Source organism: Lampris incognitus, chromosome 1 (genome assembly GCF_029633865.1).
Source record: "Lampris incognitus isolate fLamInc1 chromosome 1, fLamInc1.hap2, whole genome shotgun sequence".
Classification (NCBI taxonomy): Eukaryota; Metazoa; Chordata; class Actinopteri; order Lampriformes; family Lampridae; genus Lampris; species Lampris incognitus.
Window position 1 is genome coordinate 103,431,089 of NC_079211.1, and position 20,882 is coordinate 103,451,970.

General features: G+C 41.9%; 1 protein-coding gene across 1 annotated transcript in view; it reads left to right on the plus strand.

Annotated features, from left to right (window-relative positions):
• Window positions 1-1,306: 1,306 nt before the first annotated feature.
• naaladl1 (N-acetylated alpha-linked acidic dipeptidase like 1) overlaps window positions 1,307-20,882 on the plus strand; it is a 49,809-nt gene continuing 30,233 nt past the window's right edge. Inside the window, exons 1-9 of the mRNA XM_056294264.1 lie at window positions 1,307-1,512; window positions 7,874-8,046; window positions 8,748-8,869; window positions 13,299-13,418; window positions 14,970-15,162; window positions 17,856-17,949; window positions 18,045-18,149; window positions 20,384-20,469; window positions 20,610-20,729. Of these exons, the coding sequence (XP_056150239.1) occupies window positions 1,316-1,512; window positions 7,874-8,046; window positions 8,748-8,869; window positions 13,299-13,418; window positions 14,970-15,162; window positions 17,856-17,949; window positions 18,045-18,149; window positions 20,384-20,469; window positions 20,610-20,729 (1,210 nt within the window). The 5' untranslated portion in view covers window positions 1,307-1,315. The remainder of the gene's footprint in view (window positions 1,513-7,873; window positions 8,047-8,747; window positions 8,870-13,298; window positions 13,419-14,969; window positions 15,163-17,855; window positions 17,950-18,044; window positions 18,150-20,383; window positions 20,470-20,609; window positions 20,730-20,882) is intronic.

Below are 20,882 nucleotides of genomic sequence, written 5' to 3' on the forward strand. Positions count from 1 at the left end.
GAGAATTTAAGGTTTCACTTGATACTGTTAGATCTTATCTTCCTTGTTAAGAGATACCATTGATTACTGGCGTGGCAAGATAAATAGTAGGCATACTTTAGTTACCAGTCATAGGCTGAGTAATCCTCTGTCACAGTGACAACTAACAGCACTGAGTGACTCACTGTCACTGACCATTTATATTTTCCACATGCACAGACTTCCTTCCTTTTTGTATCGAGAAGAGAAACTTACATAATCCCCAGCAATATCCCATGTGATAAACCAATTACATCACCACACAACAGAGGAAATATTTGTGATATCATTATATGACAAATTGTTTAACATGGACACGTCTACAGACACTACACCCAAAAACACACATGTTGCAGCAAAGTTTTATGCATAAAAGGAATTTTATACATTTGTGTATGAAAACGTCACATGGCATTTTATTGTGGCCAGCTTGACATGTGTGAGTCTCTACAGCTGTGAATATTACCCATTTCCTACTGCAGCAGATCAGTGACCAAATCCACAAATATATGGGTTCCTTGAATTTATGGCAGACTGGACCCAGTGTTGGCTTTTAATGCCCCCTCCCCACACACACACACACTGGTCAAATATCAGTTTTGATCTTTGGCTCATCTGCATATTTGTCAGCGATCTAAACCCACAGGCATGGACCTATGTTCAGGAGGAACTCTCAAATATTGTTTTTAAGCGATTATCTGATGAATTGTTTAAAAGCTGTAGACTGTTAATCTAGCCTCGGTCCGTTTTCTTGTAACAAAAGCCTTCTTGTGATTTTTTTTTTTTAATACTGAGCACTCGGCATTAGGCAGGTTATTCCACTAGAACGGGGCCCGATAGGAAAAGGCCTCGCCACCAGCTGACTTCTTTTTAACTTTGGCTACAAACAGGAGCCCTGTACACACACACACACACACACACACACACACACACACACACACACACACACACACACACACACACACACACACACACACACACACACACACACACACACACACACACACACACACACACACACACACACGGGATAAAGGTCACCCCAATGCACAAAACATTAATAGGTGAACGACAGAGTGGGCCTGGTTGTTTCTCAAGCTCTGTCTCTCATCACAATGTCAGACTTTCTCAGAAAGAAGCAACATTCATAAATATCAGGGAACTTGTTAATCAGAAAGTTTCCAGACTGCGTGGGAGAGCACTCGGGGGTGGAAACCTTGGGGCAAAAGGGAAACGTGAACCCTAACACAGTTGTAGGCCCGGGTACCTTGTTGCAGACCCACTCCCAGGGAGAAGCATGCTGAAGCAGGTGTTAATCGGGGTCATGTGCGGCACGGCAGTGCTGACCATGGGCATCCTCCTCGGCCACTATGGCATCCAGAAAGGGAGCACGGCGCCATCCTGGGTGAACGAGGTGGCGCAGGATGTGGACGAGAACCTAATCGAGAAGTTCCTGGCTGAGGTGGACAACATACAGATCCAAGAGAGCCTGAGGTGAGCTGATGTTTTGATCCTGCCATGATGTGTTAGAAAAACATCTATTCTGAAAAATATCTTCTTCACTCATGTTTGTTCATTGGCTTTAGGTTTTTTTTTTTAATTTACATGCAAACACTGATAACTTAAAAACAAACATAAATACATACAATTAAATCGTTCACAAACAAACATTGATTATTGAGGGGGGGGGGAATCACTTTTTGACAGTTAAAAAAAGATATAAAAAGATACAAGGCCTAAAATAAAATCCTACCACAGCTTGAGTATTTGATAACCTGGAGTCTGTAAGTTGTGTGATGTGATGTGGTGATAGAATATCTTAGACTCCCCAAGCTTACAGAGGACACTCAGCATAATTGTATTAAATCAAGATGCAGACTTACGCTATACATGAATACATATTTTCCTTTTATAGCTCTAAACTTTAGAAAGTTTTACCTGTACACAATAAAGAGAGACAGACTAAACATTTTAAAAGCTTCTTTTGTGCCATAGCTCTTACTAAAATTATCAATTGCTCAATAACATTGCCATTTCTTCATAACTATAATTTATGTGTAGATATGTATATTTATGTGTTATTTTATTTTTTCTTGGTTCAATAGTAGTTGGTCTCATCTCCTTTATTGAGTTTGTATTGTGTGTGTGTGCATGTACAGTACATGTATATTATGTGTCTGTATATGTAGGTGTTTATATATATATATATATATATATATATATATATATATATATATATATATATGTTTCATTATTTACCTCTTGCATTTTTTTTCTCTGATATTGCCTATATTTTGAATCTCTTCACCATGGAAAGCACTTTGTGCTTTCTGCTTGAAAAGTGCTCTATTAATAAAAAAGATTATGATTATTACTATTATTATTATTGAACTTACCTTTTCTGCGTCACTGTTTTTTCCTTTGTAATTGATTGTAATTTGCTCTATTATCTTAGATGATGACTGTAAAACAATTTGAGCAGCAATTCTGTGTTTGAAAGTTGCTATACACATAAGGGTGTCATTATTATGATATTACACTCTGTGAATTAAAAGTTCATTTGGGGCTCAGCTACGATCCAAAGTAAGCCAAAAAACCCCGTCGAAGCAACCTGTCACTGAAGGAGCTGCCCAGTGCTGTAGAGTGTCCTGCATGGGATGGGACATGTTCTCCATCTGGGATGATAGCTCAGCCATCTTTCTCCTTTCACCCGCCACCTCCACTGGGTCAAGGGGGGCATCTCAGCACAGAGCTACTGATAGCACTACTGACAAATGTTAGAGCTGTCTCTGTCTATCTGTCAACGCTGATCGGTATGCTGGTACACCTAAATCCAACAGAGCCATTATTATGTTATTAGCTCCAGCTGTGTTTATCCTGCTATGCTAACATCACCGAGTACCAAGACAAGCCTGCAATGTTTTTAACCCTCACATGGTTTTTAACCTGTAGATGTCAGTAAACTCCGTAAATGGTCTAGGGTTTAGTTACTCTTCAGAGTTGCAGTTCTTCTTTTAGAGTTTCAACCTGATAGGTTGTAATTAACAACTTCTATAAAATACTGGATAAAGTGGTAGTGAGCTGTTATTTGTTTCGCTTTGTGTTCTTAAACAACACAGGCCGCAGAGTTTGTGTATGTGAGCAAGCTGCCCGGCCCCTGCGCACGACAAACTGGCACGTGGATACGGCTGCAGTGTAATCAGTAAATTTGGGAGAAATAACTAGACGTATTGTTAAGATCAATACTCATCCCACATCTTTTGTTACTAGAAAATCAAGCAGCTCCTTGTCTCCTCTTCTCCCCAACTACCTTAATAGTGGGGGACTCCATAATCAGGAACATCCGCCTCGTTAACGCAGCTACACACTGTTTCCCTGGAGCCACAGTCCCTGTCATCTTGGCTAAGCTCACGGGGCTGCTTAGCTTGCTCCCAGCTTCTACCAACCGCGTGATAGTGCATGTTGGGACTAATGATGCAGCTCATCAGCAGTCTGAACTAACCAAAAAGGATTTTATTGCTCTTTTCAGCTTTTTAGGTACGTGTGGAAAGTCTGTTTTTATCTCAGGCCCTATTCCGACACTGGCCGGTGGAGCAGGGCGTTTCAGCAGAATCCTCAGCCTGCACACATGGCTAACCTCTGCCTTCAGAGCTCACAATATTGGCTTTATTGATCATTTTAATCTGTTTTGGGATCGTCTGTCCTTCTTCAGAGCTGACGGAGTCCACCCAAACAGTCTGGGTAGCCGAATGCTTGAGGCCAACTTGCAGCATGCAATACAGTCCTCTCCATGTAACTGACTTTTTACATCTCACTCTTCCTTCCCGGAGCCCTCACTTCCGCCTATGGTGGCACTTGAAGGTACTGTTCCACCCTGCGTCTCATCTCTCTTTGACCCTCTCGCTGGGAATTTTCCCCATACAGACTATTACCAGACACCGTGCCTCTCATCCACACATTGTATAGCAGAAACAACAACAACCGAATATCTGGTGCAAATATGTGCAATTTGCGTCCTATTTGTTGTACTCCTGTTGGCGTTAATTCTGCTGTGACACCAAACAATTTTGGCCTCTTGAGTGTGAGATCTCTGGGTAATAAGTCCTTTATCATTAATGATGTTATTGTTTCCAATAATCTGGACTTTTTTATGATTACTGAGACATGGCTGTCCCCAGGGGACACTGTGCCCCTGATTGAGGCTAGCCCCCCTGATTTTGCACATTTTCACATTCCCAGGCCCTCTGGTAGAGGGGGTGACCGAGTTGTTTTTTATAAGTTAGGTCTAAAGTGCCATCCTGTTAATTTTGTTGATTTTATTTCATTTGAGGTTTTACGTTTTTTAATTACTGACCCTTCCCCTTTTCTCTGCATCTTAATTTATAGGCCCCCTAATTCAGTTAGTTTTATCTTTGAGTTTTCTGACCTTTTATCTATTGTCATGCCAAAATATGACAGGATGTTTATTCTTGGCGATTTTAATATTTGTGTGTGCTGTCCTTCCCATTCCCTGACTTCCCATTTTTTGGATCTTGTAGATTCTTTTAACCGCATGCAATCTGTTAAAGGGGCCACACACTCCAAAGACCACATTTTAGACCTTGTACTCTCCTGGTTTCTCTCTCGAATGTCTCAATTTGGTGGATATGCCTGTATCTGACCATAAAACTATCATTTTCAAAGTCCAACTACCACTCGCTACTCCTAGTCATTATCCTAAAACACGATTTCGCATTCTCAATGCTGACTCTGCAGTTAAATTTTGTGATGCTTTTAATGCATCATCCTTTAATCCCTCTTTATCACTGCTCAATCCAGATGCACTATTGAATTCATTCAATGATCAGTGCCAGTCCATCCTCGACCAAATTGCACCATTCAAAATTAGGAAACAAAAAATTAAATAACCTCCGCTGGCTGAATGATCACACCCGTGCCCTTAGAAGACTTTGTAGAAAAACAGAATGATAATGGAAGGCCAACAAGTCCAAATTAACACATAACACCCTTAAAAACCTAATGTTAATTTACCAGAAGGCAGTTAAGGATGCGAGATCAGCATACTTCTCTGAACTAATATTGAGAAATAACCACAATCCTAAAGTTCTCTTCGGGATAATTGATTCTGTCATTAATGGTCCCTCCTCTTCTCTTTTTGAACCTGATGTTGAGTTGTCCGAAAAATTTCTCACTCATTTTGTAAACAAGGTGGAGAATATTAGGTTCCAAATCCAACCAGCTCTTTTCGTTCCATTCCCTATGTTAATTCTGCCTCTTTCACCCAATTTCAACCAATTACAATTTCAGTGTTGGAGACTACAGTCTCCAGTATGAGCTCCTCCTCCTGCATCCTAGACATCATTCCAACTAAGCTACTCAAGGAGGTATTTCCCACTGTCAGCCCCGTTATTCATCAAATTCTTAATAATTCTCTGGCCTCCAGTTCTTTTCCAGACAGTTTTAAGCATGCCATCATTCATCCATTGCTGAGGAAACCTAATTTAGACCCCCTGTCCCTATGTAACTACAGGCCAATCTCCAAATTGTCTTTTTTATCTAAGGTTCCGGAGAGAGTAATTTCTTCTCAGTTGATTTCTTTTATGAACACAAATACTGTTTTTAATAGTTTCCAGTCTGGTTTTAGAGCACTTCATAGTACTGAGACAGCTCTAGTTAAGGTCAATAATGATCAACTGCTGAATGAAGACAGAGGTGACTGCTCAATTTTAGTTCTTTTGGACTTAAGTGCTGCCTTTGACACGGTTGATCACAACATCCTCCTACATCCCTTAGAGACTTGGGTTGGCATCAAGGGCTCAGCTCTTAACTTATTACACTCTTACCTCACCAACAGAACTTTTTCTATTATTCTGGGTAACTCTACCTCCTCAGTGGCTCAGTTGAGTTGTGGTGTCCCTCAAGGCTCAGTTCTTGGCCCCCTTCTCTTCTCTATATACAAGTTGCCCCTCGGCCAGGTCATTTAAAATCACCATGTGCTCTACCATTTTTATGCTGACGACATTCATGCCACTAAAACCACTAATACATGCCACTAAAACCCACTGATCCTAGCACCCTATTAAATCTCACAGCTTGCCTCACCGACATTAAATCCTGGATGTCCAAAAATTTTCTTAAATTTAATGATGATAAGTCTGAGGTCATTCTGTTCGGTCCCGAAAATTCCATCAGTCCGTTTGTTACTAATGTTGGTAGTCTGTCAGGTAATCTTAAACAGGCTGCTAGGAATCTTGGGGTAATATTTGTTGCTAACCTCAGTTTTGACAATCAAATTAAACATGTTGTTCAGTCATGCTTTTTCCAACTCAAGCTAATCTCCAAAATTAGGTCATTTTTATCAATTGCCGATTTGCAAAAAGTTGTACACGCTTTTATCTTTTCTCGACTTGACTACTGTAATGCACTTTATTCTGGTATCAGTAAGGCCATCTGCAGTTGGTACAAAAGGCTGCTGCTCAGCTCATTATAGGAACAAGGAGGCATGACCATATCACTCCTGTGCTTGCCTCCCTACACTGTCTCCCTGTTATATTTCGAATCGATTTTAAAATTTTACTGCTCACTTTTAAGGCTTTAAATGGTATTTCTCCTTTATACATTTGTGATTTATTGACTTGGTACGTCCCCCCTTTACCATTAAGGTCTGCAGATGGAGCCCTCTTAGTTATTCCCAGGTCTCGGTTGGTTACAAAGGGTGATCTGGCTTTTGCTGTTAGAGCCCCCACACTATGGAATGGTCTTCTTGCTGAGCTAAGACGAACTAAGTCTTTAGTTCCTTTTAAATCTCGTCTTAAAACTTTTCTTTTTATGAAAGCTTTTACAAATGTTTAATATTTGTTTTTATTTTTATTGGTTTTAATTTTACTCTTATTTGATCTCACTCTTATTCCTGCCTTGTCTGGTTTTATCTGTATTTTTTTTTGTGAAGCACTTTGTAACATTGTTTTAGAAGGGTGCTATATAAATAAAATTATTATTATTATATAGTTAGTTTTAAATTCACAGGATGTTAATTATCATGTTAGGCAGGCCAACGGTAACATTGATGGTAGCAAGTGCTGATTGGCAAAACTGCTACAATAGTGGCTTACTAGTCAGCAACGTCATCCATTCGTCAGTCTGTTTGACTTGTTGAGTGACAATCGATTTCTATGCATGTGGTTAGCCTGGCATGCGCTGAAATGATTAAATCTATTCGAACCTTTAACATGGAGACCCATTCGGCCGCGTTAATGTGCAAAGCCTGTGTGCTATTCAGAGGCTCTGATTCATTCCCACATGGTAATAATGGAAATAGCAATGTTAGGTGCAGGAAAATAACTTTGCAGTTTCTGGTGACCATTCCCCTACTGTCGGCAATCCATTATCTGCATACCGACTAAGGTCTGTCACTGGTCTGCTTCATGTCCATAGTCTCAAATGGCCCATGTCAAATCTTTTTGTAATACACATGTGAATAAGTTCATTGTTGTAAATCACATTTCGGTGGCCTTATGCATACGAAATAGGTAGCGATTGTACAGAAAACTTTTTACTACTTTATTGATCCCCATGGGGAAATTCTTCCTCTGCATTTAACCCATCCTAGCTGTGTAGCTAGGAGCAGTGGGCGGCTGCCATGCAATAGAAAACGGCTTGTGTTCTATTATAACAGGTGTCTGAAATTCAGATTTGACCAGAAATGTAAAACGCTTTGAGTGGCGGTTGCAGCTAGAAAATCGCTATATAAAATGCAACTTGATTGATTGATAGGTTTTTCTTTTTTTTTACTTTTTAAAATGTACAACAGCCAATGAGCAGTATTTAATTATCAGATCTCGGTTTTCCCTGGCAGAACGCTGACTGAGATGCCCCATATGGCTACCACAGCTGGAGATGAGAAAACGGTCCTGTACATGCTACAGAGATGGCAGGACCCAGACACCGGCCTTGACCAGGCCTGGAGAGAGGAATACATGGTCTACCTCTCCTTCCCTGACCCCAGCAAACCCAACAAAGTCACTGTTGGCGAGTTCAAATCCACTGGTGACCCCAGGGGGGTGACTGGGTAGTGTAGCGGGCTATTCCATTGCCTATCAACATGGGGGTCATCGGTTCGAATCCCCGTGTTATCTGCGGCTTGGTTGGGCATCCCTACACACACAATTGGCTGTCTGTGGGTGGGAAGCTGGATGAGGGTGTGTGTCCTGGTCAGCAAAGAACATAACACATACATATATATATATATATATATATATAAAACTGTCTCGCTGTTCACATCATGTGGACAACGTCCAACAGGGACCCTCCTACTGGACTGTTAGTGATCCCATGTATTTGAATGTAGGCACCTCCCCCTTCCCCACTGGACATTGTGCATGTGATGTACACAGCAAGACAGTTATATATAGAATATGTTCTTTGCCATTTAGCTCTAGTGATAGCTGATGATTGCAAATAACATGAAATAGGCTTGTACTGTCTAATTACAAAATTACTTGAATCACTGGATTATGGCCTGGTGGCCTGTCCAGAGTGTCTCCCCACCTGCTGCCCGATGACTGCTGGAATAGGCTCCAGCATCCCTGTGACCCTGAGAGCAGGATACGCGGTTCAGATAATGGATGGATGGATGGATGGATATATCTGAATTGTCAGAGGAGCCTTAGTTTTAATAATTTTAATCCCTGCAATCATAGCCTGGGTCATTGTGACTTTGTTTGCTACAGTGAACCCCTCCAACATTGTGCTGCACATGGCCAGAGAAAAAGAGAAGACTTATCCACCAGGCCAAGAGGATCCCACAGTAGTCCAGCCATACGCTGCCTACTCTCCAGCTGGGCACTGTAAGGTACAAGGCAACATCCCTGTGAATCATCTCCCCTGGCTTTAAAGCAAAGAACAGCACTGTATTACAAAGCACTACTTAAAGCCTTTATGTATATTTGTTGAACTGCCATGCACAGATTTATGGATGGATAGACAGTCATGGAAAAAGACATGTGGACAGATGTAAAAGAGAGCCAGTAAAAATCTAACAGATAAAGAGGTCGATTGTCACTATGGACGAAACTCCTTGTGTTCAAGTGATGCAAACATAAAATCAAGTAGTAACTCAGTGCACCTATAAAAGTCAGGATTATCACATACCATCTAAACCACACACAGCACAGACTAACCAGCCATGACCTTTGATAGTATTTAGGGTGAGAGGTTCCAAGGTCCTATTCACACAATTCTTCCACCTACACTTGCAAAACATTTTGCTCCTATCTCATATAAAAATCTTTCTATTTTAATTTCTCTTTTCAATTCAGATTTCTCTCCCACCATTCTCGGATTCCCGAATGAGTTTTTACATCTATTGTGAGATTGTCAGAAAATGTAAAGGTCAGAAAATATTCTCACTTCTAGAGTTCCACATAAGCCAGGGTCACATATCTGATCTGACATTCTACATAATAATAAAAACAAAAATAAAAATAATATTTATCGACCCAGCACTTTTCATATGGAGAAATGCAGCTCAAAGTGCTTTACAATCATAAAAAAATAAAAATAAAAAAGAACACATACGTTAACATGGATAATATTAATAAACATAAGTGATAAAAGAATAGAACAGGAATCAAAAGCACAGTTATAAATAAGAATACGAATAAGAATAAAATGAATTAAGTAAAAGCTAAGGCAGGTTTTCAAAAGCTTCTTAAAAATGACCACAGAACTGGCCTCTTTAATGTGTAAAGGAGGAGCATTCCACAGTTTGGAAGCATAATAAGAAAAACTAAACATAACACACCTCACATGAGCCACTTTAGGTACAGTTAAAAGGCTAGCAGTAGAGGATCGGAAAACATGCTCTGGGATATATGGGGACAAGCATTCTAAAATGTAGACAGGAGCAGTACTATTGAGAGCTTTAAAAGTCAGTAACAAGACTTTAAAATCAATTCTGAAAACTCCGGGAGCCAGTGCAAGGTATTCAAGTTTGGTGTGATATGCTCACATTTTTTGGTTTTTGTTAACATTTTAGGAGCTGTGTTCTGTGGGAGCTGTAATCTGGTTAATAACTTCTCTTCCAAGCCAGTTAAAAGGGCACTACAATGGTCCAAATGACTCGAGATAAAAGCTTGAGCCGAGATTTCCGCCTCCTTCTGAATTACAAAAGGTCTAATCTGCTAAGTTTCTGAGGTGGATGAAGGCAGATTCTGTTACTCTGTTGAGTGATTTAAGTTAAGATCTGAATCAAAAACAATTCCCAAGGCAGTAAGACAAAATATCATCATCAGCAGTCACTCAAAGCGAGTATGACTGTCCTCTCAGTTGGGTTGTCTACTTTTGGGTCTTCAGATGGCTGGAGAGGCTGATCCACAATCCACATACTTTGATGCAGTGTGGACAGGGGAAAGTAGTGGTGGTTGGTAGTGGTGGTTGAGCCTTTTTCTCTCTCTCTCTTTGTGGCGTTGTCACATTTTCTCTGCATCACAATGAGGTTAAATTTTACGACGTGCGGCTCCTTCCTGCACGGATTTCCTCTAGGCATCTATCCAATACAGTGTGTTCCCAGTTGCTCGATGTGATGTTGAATTTCTTCAGATTGGTCTTGATATTGCCCTTGAAACATTTCTTTTACTCACCAGTAGCTCGCTGACCTTCCTTCAGCTGGGAGACAGGATCTGTTTGGGGAGACGTGTGTTGGTCATGTGGATGACATGGCCTGTCCATTAGAGTTGGTGTTGCATTATTGTGGTGGCGATGCTAGTCATGTTGGCTTCGTCCAGAACGTTGATGTTGATGCATCTGTCCTTCCATCCAATCCTCAGGATGTTTCGTAAAGATCTTTGATGGTATTGTTCCAGGGCTCTCAGGTGCCTGCTGTAGGTGGTCTATGACTCTGATCCATACAGCAGGGTGGGGAGAACAACAGCTCTGTAGACCAGGAGTTTTGTTTGGGCCTTTATGTCTCAGTCTTCAAAGACTCTTTTCTTCAGTCTAGCGTAAGCACCACTGGCACAACTCAGGTGATGGTTGACTTCAGACTTAATGTCAGCTTTTGAGGAAAGAGGGCTGCCAAGGTAGGGGAAGTGATCAATGTTTTCAAGAATTTTGCTGTCCACTTTTGTGGTGGGCTGGGTAGATGGCTGGTTGGGTGGAGGTTAATATAGGACCTGGGTCTTCTTGATGTTTAATGCTAGACCCAGGGCTCTGTATGCCTTAGCAAAGGCATTCAGAATGTCCTGGTGGACTTCTGTGGAGTGTGCTGCGATGGCGTTGTCATCGATATACTGAAGCTCCATAATGGTGATGTTGCAGACTTTGCTCTAGGCCTTGAGCCTATCAAGGTTGAAGACCCTGCTGTCAGTTCTGTATAGGATTGGGATCCCCCTTGGCAGCTCTTCGCCAATGAGGTGGAGTATGGCAGCAATAAAAATGACCAACAGGGTGGGTGCGATGATGCATCCCTTTTTGACCCGTTTCCACAGTGAAGGGCTCTGACTCAGAGCTGCTGTTGCTGATCACTGTGACTGACATGCCATCATGTAGAAGCCTCAATATTCTGATGTATTTGTCAAGGCAGCCATATCTTTTTTTTTTAAAAGATTATTTTTTTGGCATTTTCTGCCTTTATTAGATAGCGATAGTCGAGAGAGACAGGGAAGGCAGTGGAAGGGGGTTAGAGACAGGAAGAGAGAGGGGATGACATGCAGCGAAGGACCTGGGCCGGTTTTGAACCCAGGGCAGCCATGTCTTGATAGTATGTTTCACAAAGCCTGGTGATCTATTGAGTCAAAGGCCTTTGTCAGGTCTACGAAAGCCATGTACAAAGGCTGCCTTTGTTTTTGTTCATAGCATTTTTCCTGGAGTTGGCATGCTTTAAATATGTCTGCTGTACCTCTGGATGGGTGGAAGCCACGCTGAGATTCTGGGAATACTTCTTCAGCCAACGGTAGCAGTCGGTTTGCGAGGATGTGAACGAGGACTTTGCCTGTTGTTGACAGGAGTGAGAGGCCCCTGTAGTTTCTACATTCTGCCTTGTCCCTTTTCTTGAATATGGCCACTATTAGAGCATCCCTGAGCTCTGAGGGAAGTTCTTCTTTTTCCCAGACCTGGAGGAGGAGGGCGTGGATGTGGTACAGGAGCTCTGCTCCACCTTTCTTTAAGATCTCAGCTGGGATCCTATCTGGACCAGCGGCCTTGTGGTTCTTAAGGCTCCTGATAGCATCTTGAACCTCTGTCATGGCAGGAGTTTCCCCAATGTCTTCTCTAATGGGAGTCTGGGAAATGTGGCTGGCAATGTAATGCAATGGCAGTGGTAATGATTTTAAATGGGATTACCAAGCAACTAAAAAGTAATATGACGTAACAACTACATAAGGTAATGAAAATATCAACCTCAGTTGAATTAAGCAAGACGTGATGAGTAACAGCAAAGTTCGATATATGAGATAATATTTCTGTTTAGTGGGCCATGAAAGCCTAAATAAAAACAAGTCTTCTTCTTTTTACTGGCGCAACAGAGCCTTGAGTTTTACAACCAATTGATTACTCAGGCTGAAGACTTGTAACTGCCTTATCAAGTAGAGATAGCAGTCAAAGTTAGGATGTTGACAAGGTTAAGAATGCAATAAGAGTCTGTTAGGAAGAGAATGAAGCTGATACAGCACAGCTATCCATCTATCAAGCTATCTGTCCAACTCAGATGAGACACAATAAGGATGTGATCCAAGGCATGCTGACAACTGCTGTTTGTCAGTCACTATTACATAATACCTATTTACAATCACCCAGCCTGCTGTGTTATAATGGGGTTTTTCATCTTTGTACTAAATGGTTTGCTTTTTCTTGCAAAATAAGTCATGCTTGCAACCTGGAGGGATCTTCCAAAAAAAATTAATAGATAAAGAAAAGGTCAATAAAACAGTGAAGTGGGTTGCCCCGGTGGTTCATCCAGATAAGAGTGTGTCATGTAGGACTAGGCCAGAAGCAACATTCTGGATTTGATTCTGAATAAGACCTTCTCTGCATTCCTTCTTCTCTCTCGTCACACAATGTTTGCTGTCTATGCTGTTCACACAAATAAAGTCCAAAATTGACATGAACAACTTTACTACTGTGCCTGACTGCAAAAAGGATTTGAATGTCTTTGTAAAAGTTTGAGAATCCCTTGTAATGGTTGTAATGGACTCCAGGGCATGGTCAATTATTTGCGTTGCAGCTATACATATGATTCAAGAGCGCTCCAGCCAGAGTGTTGACCCAAACACTTTTTTTTTCAGGGGAAATTAGTGTACGCCAACCAGGGGAAACCAGATGACTACCAACTATTGAACCAGACACTGGATCTGAGAGGAACCATCGCCATCACCCATTACGGTGGAGCAGGACGAGCTGATAAAGTGAGTGTGTATACAAATGAAATGAGTTATTGACTGAAAATGACACGCATCTGGACAGAATTGTTTAAGCTGAGTTGTAGTTTTGGTTTAGTCTTGTAAGTTTATCTTTTTTGGAAATGTAAATGATCATAACATTAAATAAATATCCACAGATGAGGCAATTAATCACAAAAAAGCTCCCAAAATATGTAATTCTGTACATAGTGATCCCTGGTTACCCTGGTTGCAGGTAATATTCACCTGTGACCTGGCGCTGGCTGCCACTGTTGTGCCATATTATGTTATACACCATTTTCTGGCGTCTACTCTAAACCCCTTTTCTATTTGCACTTGCTTGCCTCACTGTTTTATTTGTGTTTGCACTTGATTTTTTTGCACTTAGCACTTGGAGTCTTTCCTTTTGTGCTATTGCCTCCTAGCGTGTACATCTTGATTTTGTATGCATTCTTGGCTATAATACAATTACTGTGTATCGCTCTGTTATGCCAGTTGCTTAGACTCATTTCCTTCTACTAATTACCGACTCCCTTGTAAGTCACTTTTGATGAAAGCATATACCAAATGACCAAATTAACATTGATATATACCGAGGGGACAATGACCTGAGTGGGTAAAGGGTTTGACTCCAACTGGGGTCACCCATTTTGTACACATGGTAAGATGACTTTGGTAACCAGGGGGTAAAAGAAGGATGCTGGTTTCGTGAAGGTTACTTGTTTAAACACATAACTGATAAGCTGAGATGATCTGGGTGGGTAAATCAAATAAAGAATACTTGCCATCTTGACAGCTACCACATCTCAAGCAAGGCATAAACCCAAAGTGCCTCAGCAGCCTACAGTTAAACACTGGTCATATCAGGAAGCTCCTCAGTCTGAATGTCTGTTGTTCACAGCATGAAGAACAATGCAATGTTTGCTCAGTTTTTTTCTTCTTTTTTTGATAAAAGAAAGGTTTGAAAATAAAAAATTAAATTGTCTAAAAAAATTGAACAAGGTGTTTGGGTGGCTTTAATTGGTGGCACGGTGGCCCAGTGGTTAGCACTGTCGCTTCACAGCTAGAACGTCCTGGGTTCGAACCTCAAGGTTCTCCAACCTTGGGGGTCATCCCAGGTTGTCCTCTGTGTGGAGTTTGCATGTTCTCTCTGTGTTTGTGGTGGGTTTTCTCCGGGTGCTCCCGTTTCCCCTACCATCAAAAAGACATGCATGTTAGGTTTAATACTCCTGTCTGTGCCCCTGACCAAGGCATGACAAGATGAACTGAGGTTGGTCCCCGGGTGCTGCACGGCAGCTGCACACTGCTCCTAGCTACACAGCTAGGACGGGTCAAATGCAGAGAAAGAATTTTCCCAAGGGGATTAATAAAGTAGTAAAAAAAAAAACTTGTTTTGAATGCAGAGCCAAGGTTTCACGTCTTCCTCTCTCTCTCTAACTTATCTTTCCTGTTGCTTTCCACGTTTTTTGTCAAATAAAGGTAAATTTACCCCCCCCCCCCAAAAAAAAGAATAAATCAAAGTGTCCCACAAACAGCACACTTATTTCCCTAGTCCAGGCCATCAATGCAGCACCGTACGGCGTCATCGGTGTACTTGTGTACACAGACCCATTGGACATCAACGATGGTCTCATGTCTGATATCAATGAGACATACCCTCACTCTTGGTATCTGCCCCCCTCCAGTGTGGAAAGAGGTTCCTTCAACACCCACTACGGAGACATGCTCACACCCTACTTGGCTGCCAAAGGTAACCAGCAGCAACACCACAACACTACACCACACAGTACAGAAGGTAGCCATTTTGGAAGTGACTGTTTTTACTGCATAACTTACTGAAGTACTGATGCACTTTGAATCATGCCTGAGAGGAATTGTTTGATTTTTTTTAATTTTATTTTTTTACTTAAGCTGTCCTTTAAGCTGCCAAAAGTTACACTTCAATTTGGGTCACACTTCCCCCTGGAAGTGTGACCCAAATTGACACCAACCTGAATTTCCTAGAGTTACCCACTTTAAACGAAGAACAAAATAGAACAATGATTGCTGACATAACTGAAGGTGAACTAAAAACTTCAATTAGTGGGCTTAAATCAAACAAGTCAGCAGGAACAGGTGGCTATACGGCAGAGTGGTATAAAGAATTTAAAAATGAGTTAACTCCTGTTATACTCCCCACACTGAACTGGCTTTAAAAAAGGTGCAAATGCCATCTGGAAGGAGGCAGTAATCTCAGCTGTACCGAAAGAAGGCAAACATAAAATGGAATGTGGGTCATTGAGACCAATATCTGTTCTTAATGTAGATTGTAAATTATTTACCTCCATCATGGCCAAACGATTAGAGAGTTCCAACCCACACCGATACATAATGATCAGACAGGTTTTATACAACGCCAAACAGAAGACACTATATGAAGAGCACTACACATTATGGATCACAGAAAAAAATAAAATTAAAGCAATAGTGATAAGCGTGGATGCTAAAAAGGCCTTTGACTCAGTTCACTGGGATTTTCTTTACAGATTTCTACAAAGATTTGGTCTACATGACACAGTTATTAAAACTATACAGGCGCTATATGACAATCCCACAGCTAAGATTAAAATTAATGGATATTTTTAAAATAATTTTACCCTAGAAAGGGGCTTGAGACAAGGTTGCGCATGGCCACTACTACTCTTTACATTTTATTTGGAACCATTAGCTCAATACATCAGACAAAATTAAGATATCAGGGGAATTATCATTAAAGGGACAGAGCATAAATTAGCCTGATCTATCTAAGGCAACCAACATCCTCTTTACCTAAATTGATGCAGTCCTTTGAACAATATGGTCAATTATCAGGATACAAGATCAGCATAGATAAAACCCAAGTACTTTCTTGAAACTATAGCCCACCAGGAGAAACTGAAAGTAGATACCCCTTGACATGGCAAACAGAGTCTTTCAAATATTTGGGGATCAGTATGCCAAAAGATTTGGCAAAATTATCAGAACGCAATTATTTGCCTATAAATAAAAAAATTAAGGAAGACATAACATGATGGAAACTAATTCCTTTCCTTAGTCTCAGCTCAGGGATTGAATCCATTAAAATGAATATATTGCCTAGACTATGGACTCTGTGCATAACTGTAGTCCACTGACATCCGGTTTCTACTAAAGCTGTCATACCAGTTTCCTGTTTGTTGGCGTGTGCTATTGACAATGGCATATTTTTCGCAATGCCTGCAAGATTTACAATGGATAAATGTCAATGACATGCACAGAATTGCTGACAAACTTTCACGTGCACCTACCAGCGAAGAGGTGAAAAGTTTCAAGTTGTACATATCAAGTTATTTCCACAAGTATGAGGATGAGGGTACTCATCCTCATACAGCGGGCTGTCATGTGCCTTTTACTGAGCAGAGGCTTCCGTCTGGCCACTCTACCATAAAGGCCTGATTGGTGGAATGCTGCAGAGATGGTTGTCCTTCTGGAAGGTTCTCCCATCTCCACAGAGGAACGCTGGAGCTCTGTCAGAGTGACCATCGGGTTCTTGGTCACCTCCCTGACCAAGGCCCTTCTCCCCCGATTGCTCAGTTTGGCTGGGCGGCCAGCTCTAGGAAGAGTCCTGGTGGATCCAAACTTCTTCCATTTACGAATGATGGAGACCACTGTGCTCTTCGGGACCTTCAAAGCTGTAGAATTTTTTTTGTACCCTTCCCCAGATCTGTGCCTCGATACAATCCTGTCTCGGAGGTCCACAGACAATTCCTTTGACTTCATGGCTTGGTTTCTGCTCTGACATGCACTGTCAACAGTGGGACCTTATATAGACAGGTGTGTGCCTTTCCAAATCATGTCCAATCAATTGAATTTACTACGGTGGACTCCAATCAAGATGTAGAAACATCTCAAGGATGATCAGTGGAAACAGGATGAACCTGAGCTCAATTTTGAATGTCATAGCAAAGGGTGTGAATACTTATGTACATGCAATATTTCAGTTTTTGATTTTTAATAAATTTGCAAAAATTTTTGCAAACTTTTTTTCACTTGGTCATTATGGGGTATTGTGTGTAGACTGATGAGAAAAAAAAGGAATTTAATCCATTTTGGAATAAGGCTGTAACACAACAAAATGTGGGTAAAGTGAAGGGGTGTGACTACTTTCCGGATGCACTGTATATTGTAATGTACACGAATAAGCAGACACGTTAGCCCTTGGCTAACGGGTCGGACCCTTTAGTCGACTGGTTAGCGTTGTCGCTTGCGGAGTGGGAGACACGGGTTCGCGTCCTGGCTGTGGCGACAGTCTCCCAGACTGCCCCCCCCCCAAATTCGCTACAATATAATTTCAACAGTAGTTGCTGATTTCTGCAAACAAACATAATTAACAATGAACAGCAAAGACGTTATTCATGTGTTCATTTTCTTTTGTTTATTTCACAGAGGCAACCTACAGAATTCCAGTTGAGAACATTACAGGGATCCCTCTGATTCCAACTCAACCGATTGGATTTGAGGATGCATACGTATTAATCTGGTTCGTGACAGGCCAACGCTGTTTGTTGAATAATGATGTAAAAAATACATGATTGGTCAGCAAGCAACTCTGTTCTTCTTGACTGGTCATCACAGCAAGCTGGGTGGCAAGGCCGCGCCCCCCTCATGGCAGGGAGCGTTCAACTGCACCTACAACTTTGGAGGACCAGGATTCCAACCCACATCTGGTTTCAAAAACAGGTCTCAAATCTCGTAAACTAAATACATTTACTCTCCTTTAACGGATTAACGTGGTTATAGCAAGAATTTCTGGCTTTTATCTATTCATTTTAAGGCAGGGTTTGTCACCTGAGTATGTAGAATTCAGGTCCCAGAGACAGATCAGCTATAGAATCAGGTGCAGTTAGATCCCGAAATTGCCTGAATACTATGTTTCATTCCAGGGTGCATTGTGATATGTTGTAATGTGGAGCACTAAAGCGAAAGGCAAACTTTCCTAATTCAGAATGAACAATGCGAACTTACAGTGTGAGACAATCCTATGGCTGGGTGTGTTGAGTGCATACATTTCAGTAATAATGAAATATAACATGTGTTTTTAAGTGCCTCATGAATAAATAGGTAGTAGTAATGATCCTGCCACAAGCAGAGATCCAGCCAACATAGTCATATAGGAGACAGTGATGTGCATTGTAGCTATCAACAGTTAAATCCTTTGAGTCCAGAACTGTAGGCTGCATCTAATGGTTCATGTTCTCAAACAGAGCACCACAAGCAGCAAAATTATAGAATACAATAAAACACAGTCAAGCCATGAACAGCCTTGTTTTTCCAAGAATAGCACTCCCTCACAGACACAATTTTCCAAGAATGGCTTATCTCCCTCTTGGCATGTGGAGCATCTGTAGTGTTGGAGTAATGACACAGGAGGTGTTGACATTTCATTGGGCTATTAATGGTCACAAAGACCTTCATGCGAGTATATCGCCTTCGGTGACAGGGAACAATGTCACGGCATTTGAACATTACTGCCACAAGAATAATGTTTAAGCCAATATGATACATCAGGGGGAGAGAGATAGATAGTATTCAACGTCATCCTGAATGGGGCCACACTTCTCAGGGTGGAGATCATTTCTACCATATATCCCTTGGGTCCTAAAACCCTTGTGAGGTGAAGGTTTAAGCATATATAGTCCAGTAAGGACTTCCGTATCACTTTGTGCATCTTCAGCATAGAAACCTGTCCAGCCTTGACAGTCAGGCCACTATTCATCGAGCCTGTAGTGTGTTTTCAGCTTCTTCTAATCCTTAAGGGCTCACTGATTTTTTTTCCATGACCCCTCCCTTTTATCTTTTTTTTTTTTTGTTTGCGACGAAAACTCTTCAACATTGTAAACAAGGTAAAAAGCAAACAAGTTATGGGGCATCCAGGTAGTGTAGCGGTCTATCCTGTTGCCTACCAACACAGGGATCGCCCGTTCGAATCCCCGTGTTACCTCTGGCTTGATCGGGCGTCCCTACAGACACAATTGGCCGCGTCTGCGGGTGGGAAGCCGGATGTGGCTGTGTTCTGGTTGCTGCACTAGCGCCTCGTCTGGTTGGCTAGGGCACCTGTTCGGGGGAGAGAGGGAACTGGGGGAAATAGCGCCATTCTCCCATGCGCTACGTCCCCCTGGTGAAACTCCTCACTGTCAAACCAAATCAATTTTATTTGTATAGCCCAATATCACACATTACAAATTTGCCTCAGTGGGCTCCTTAGACCCCCTCATCGGATAAGGAACAACTCCCTAAAAAAAACCTTTAACAGGGAGAAAAAATAAGAAACAACCTCAGGGAGAGCAACAGAGGAGGGATCTCTCTCCCAAGACGGACAGCGTGCAATGGATGTTGTGTTCACACAATTTACATAATACAACATTGAAAGAGGATAACTGTCAGGTGAAAAGAAGCAGCTGGCTACTCCACATGTATCGGAGGAGGCATGTGGTAGTCTGCAGCCCTCCCCTGACCGGTAGAGGGGGTGGAGCAGCGACCGGGAAGACTCAGAAGAGTGGGGTACTTTGGCTGGAGACACCTGGGGAGAAAAAGGGGAGAAAAAAATCCCAAAAAAAAAACAAGAGCAGCAAAACAGATGAAACAATAAAATGTGAACAGAGACATTAGACAGTAAAAATAGATGGAAAACGGGAAAAGCTCGAGGCAGGATAACCATACGGTACGACCTCCACTCCTGTGTAAAATATCATGCATGTTTCTCAGCAAGCCTACATCCACGAAAGATATCTCCCACTTTCTATATGTAAGCTTCCTTCAGCATGTGCTCCATCACCCACGTTTAGAGAACCGGTTTTATCAGGGACCAGTGGGCCCTGTGGACCAGCTGGCCAGGGCCTCCTCTGCCCTCTGGCAAAGCAGGCAGGCTACCTTTTATCTCCGGGGGTGTCTGAATTTAAACCTCTCCGCTCTAGTGATGTCAAACTGGACGTTGATAACCGCAGGGAACTGAAGAACTCCTCCAACGTGATGGGGGTCATCAGAGGCGGCGTTGAACCGGGTGGGACACGGCTGCCATGATACTGATGATGACCAAACATTTAGCTACCATTTCGAGCCTGTGTTATTGCATTTTTTAGCATGTTAAGTATGAGAACACACGGTGTGTGTGTGTGTGTGTGTGTATGTCTGTGTCCATAGACAGGTATGTGATCTACGGTAACCATAGAGACAGCTGGGTCCACGGCGCCATTGACCCAAGCAGTGGGACGTCAGTCATGCTGGAGATAACCAGGGTGTTGGGCCGCATGGTCAGACAGGGTGAGGACTTGTCAGTTCAAGTCAGTGTACATAGCTTAGTCACACGGAGAGCATCACAGCGCGCTCAACAAAGCCGAGTAGAATAAAAACAGAAACAAGTGGATGGAAAGAAGAAAACGGCACGAGCAGAAATGTAATAAAAGCAGTCCAAAC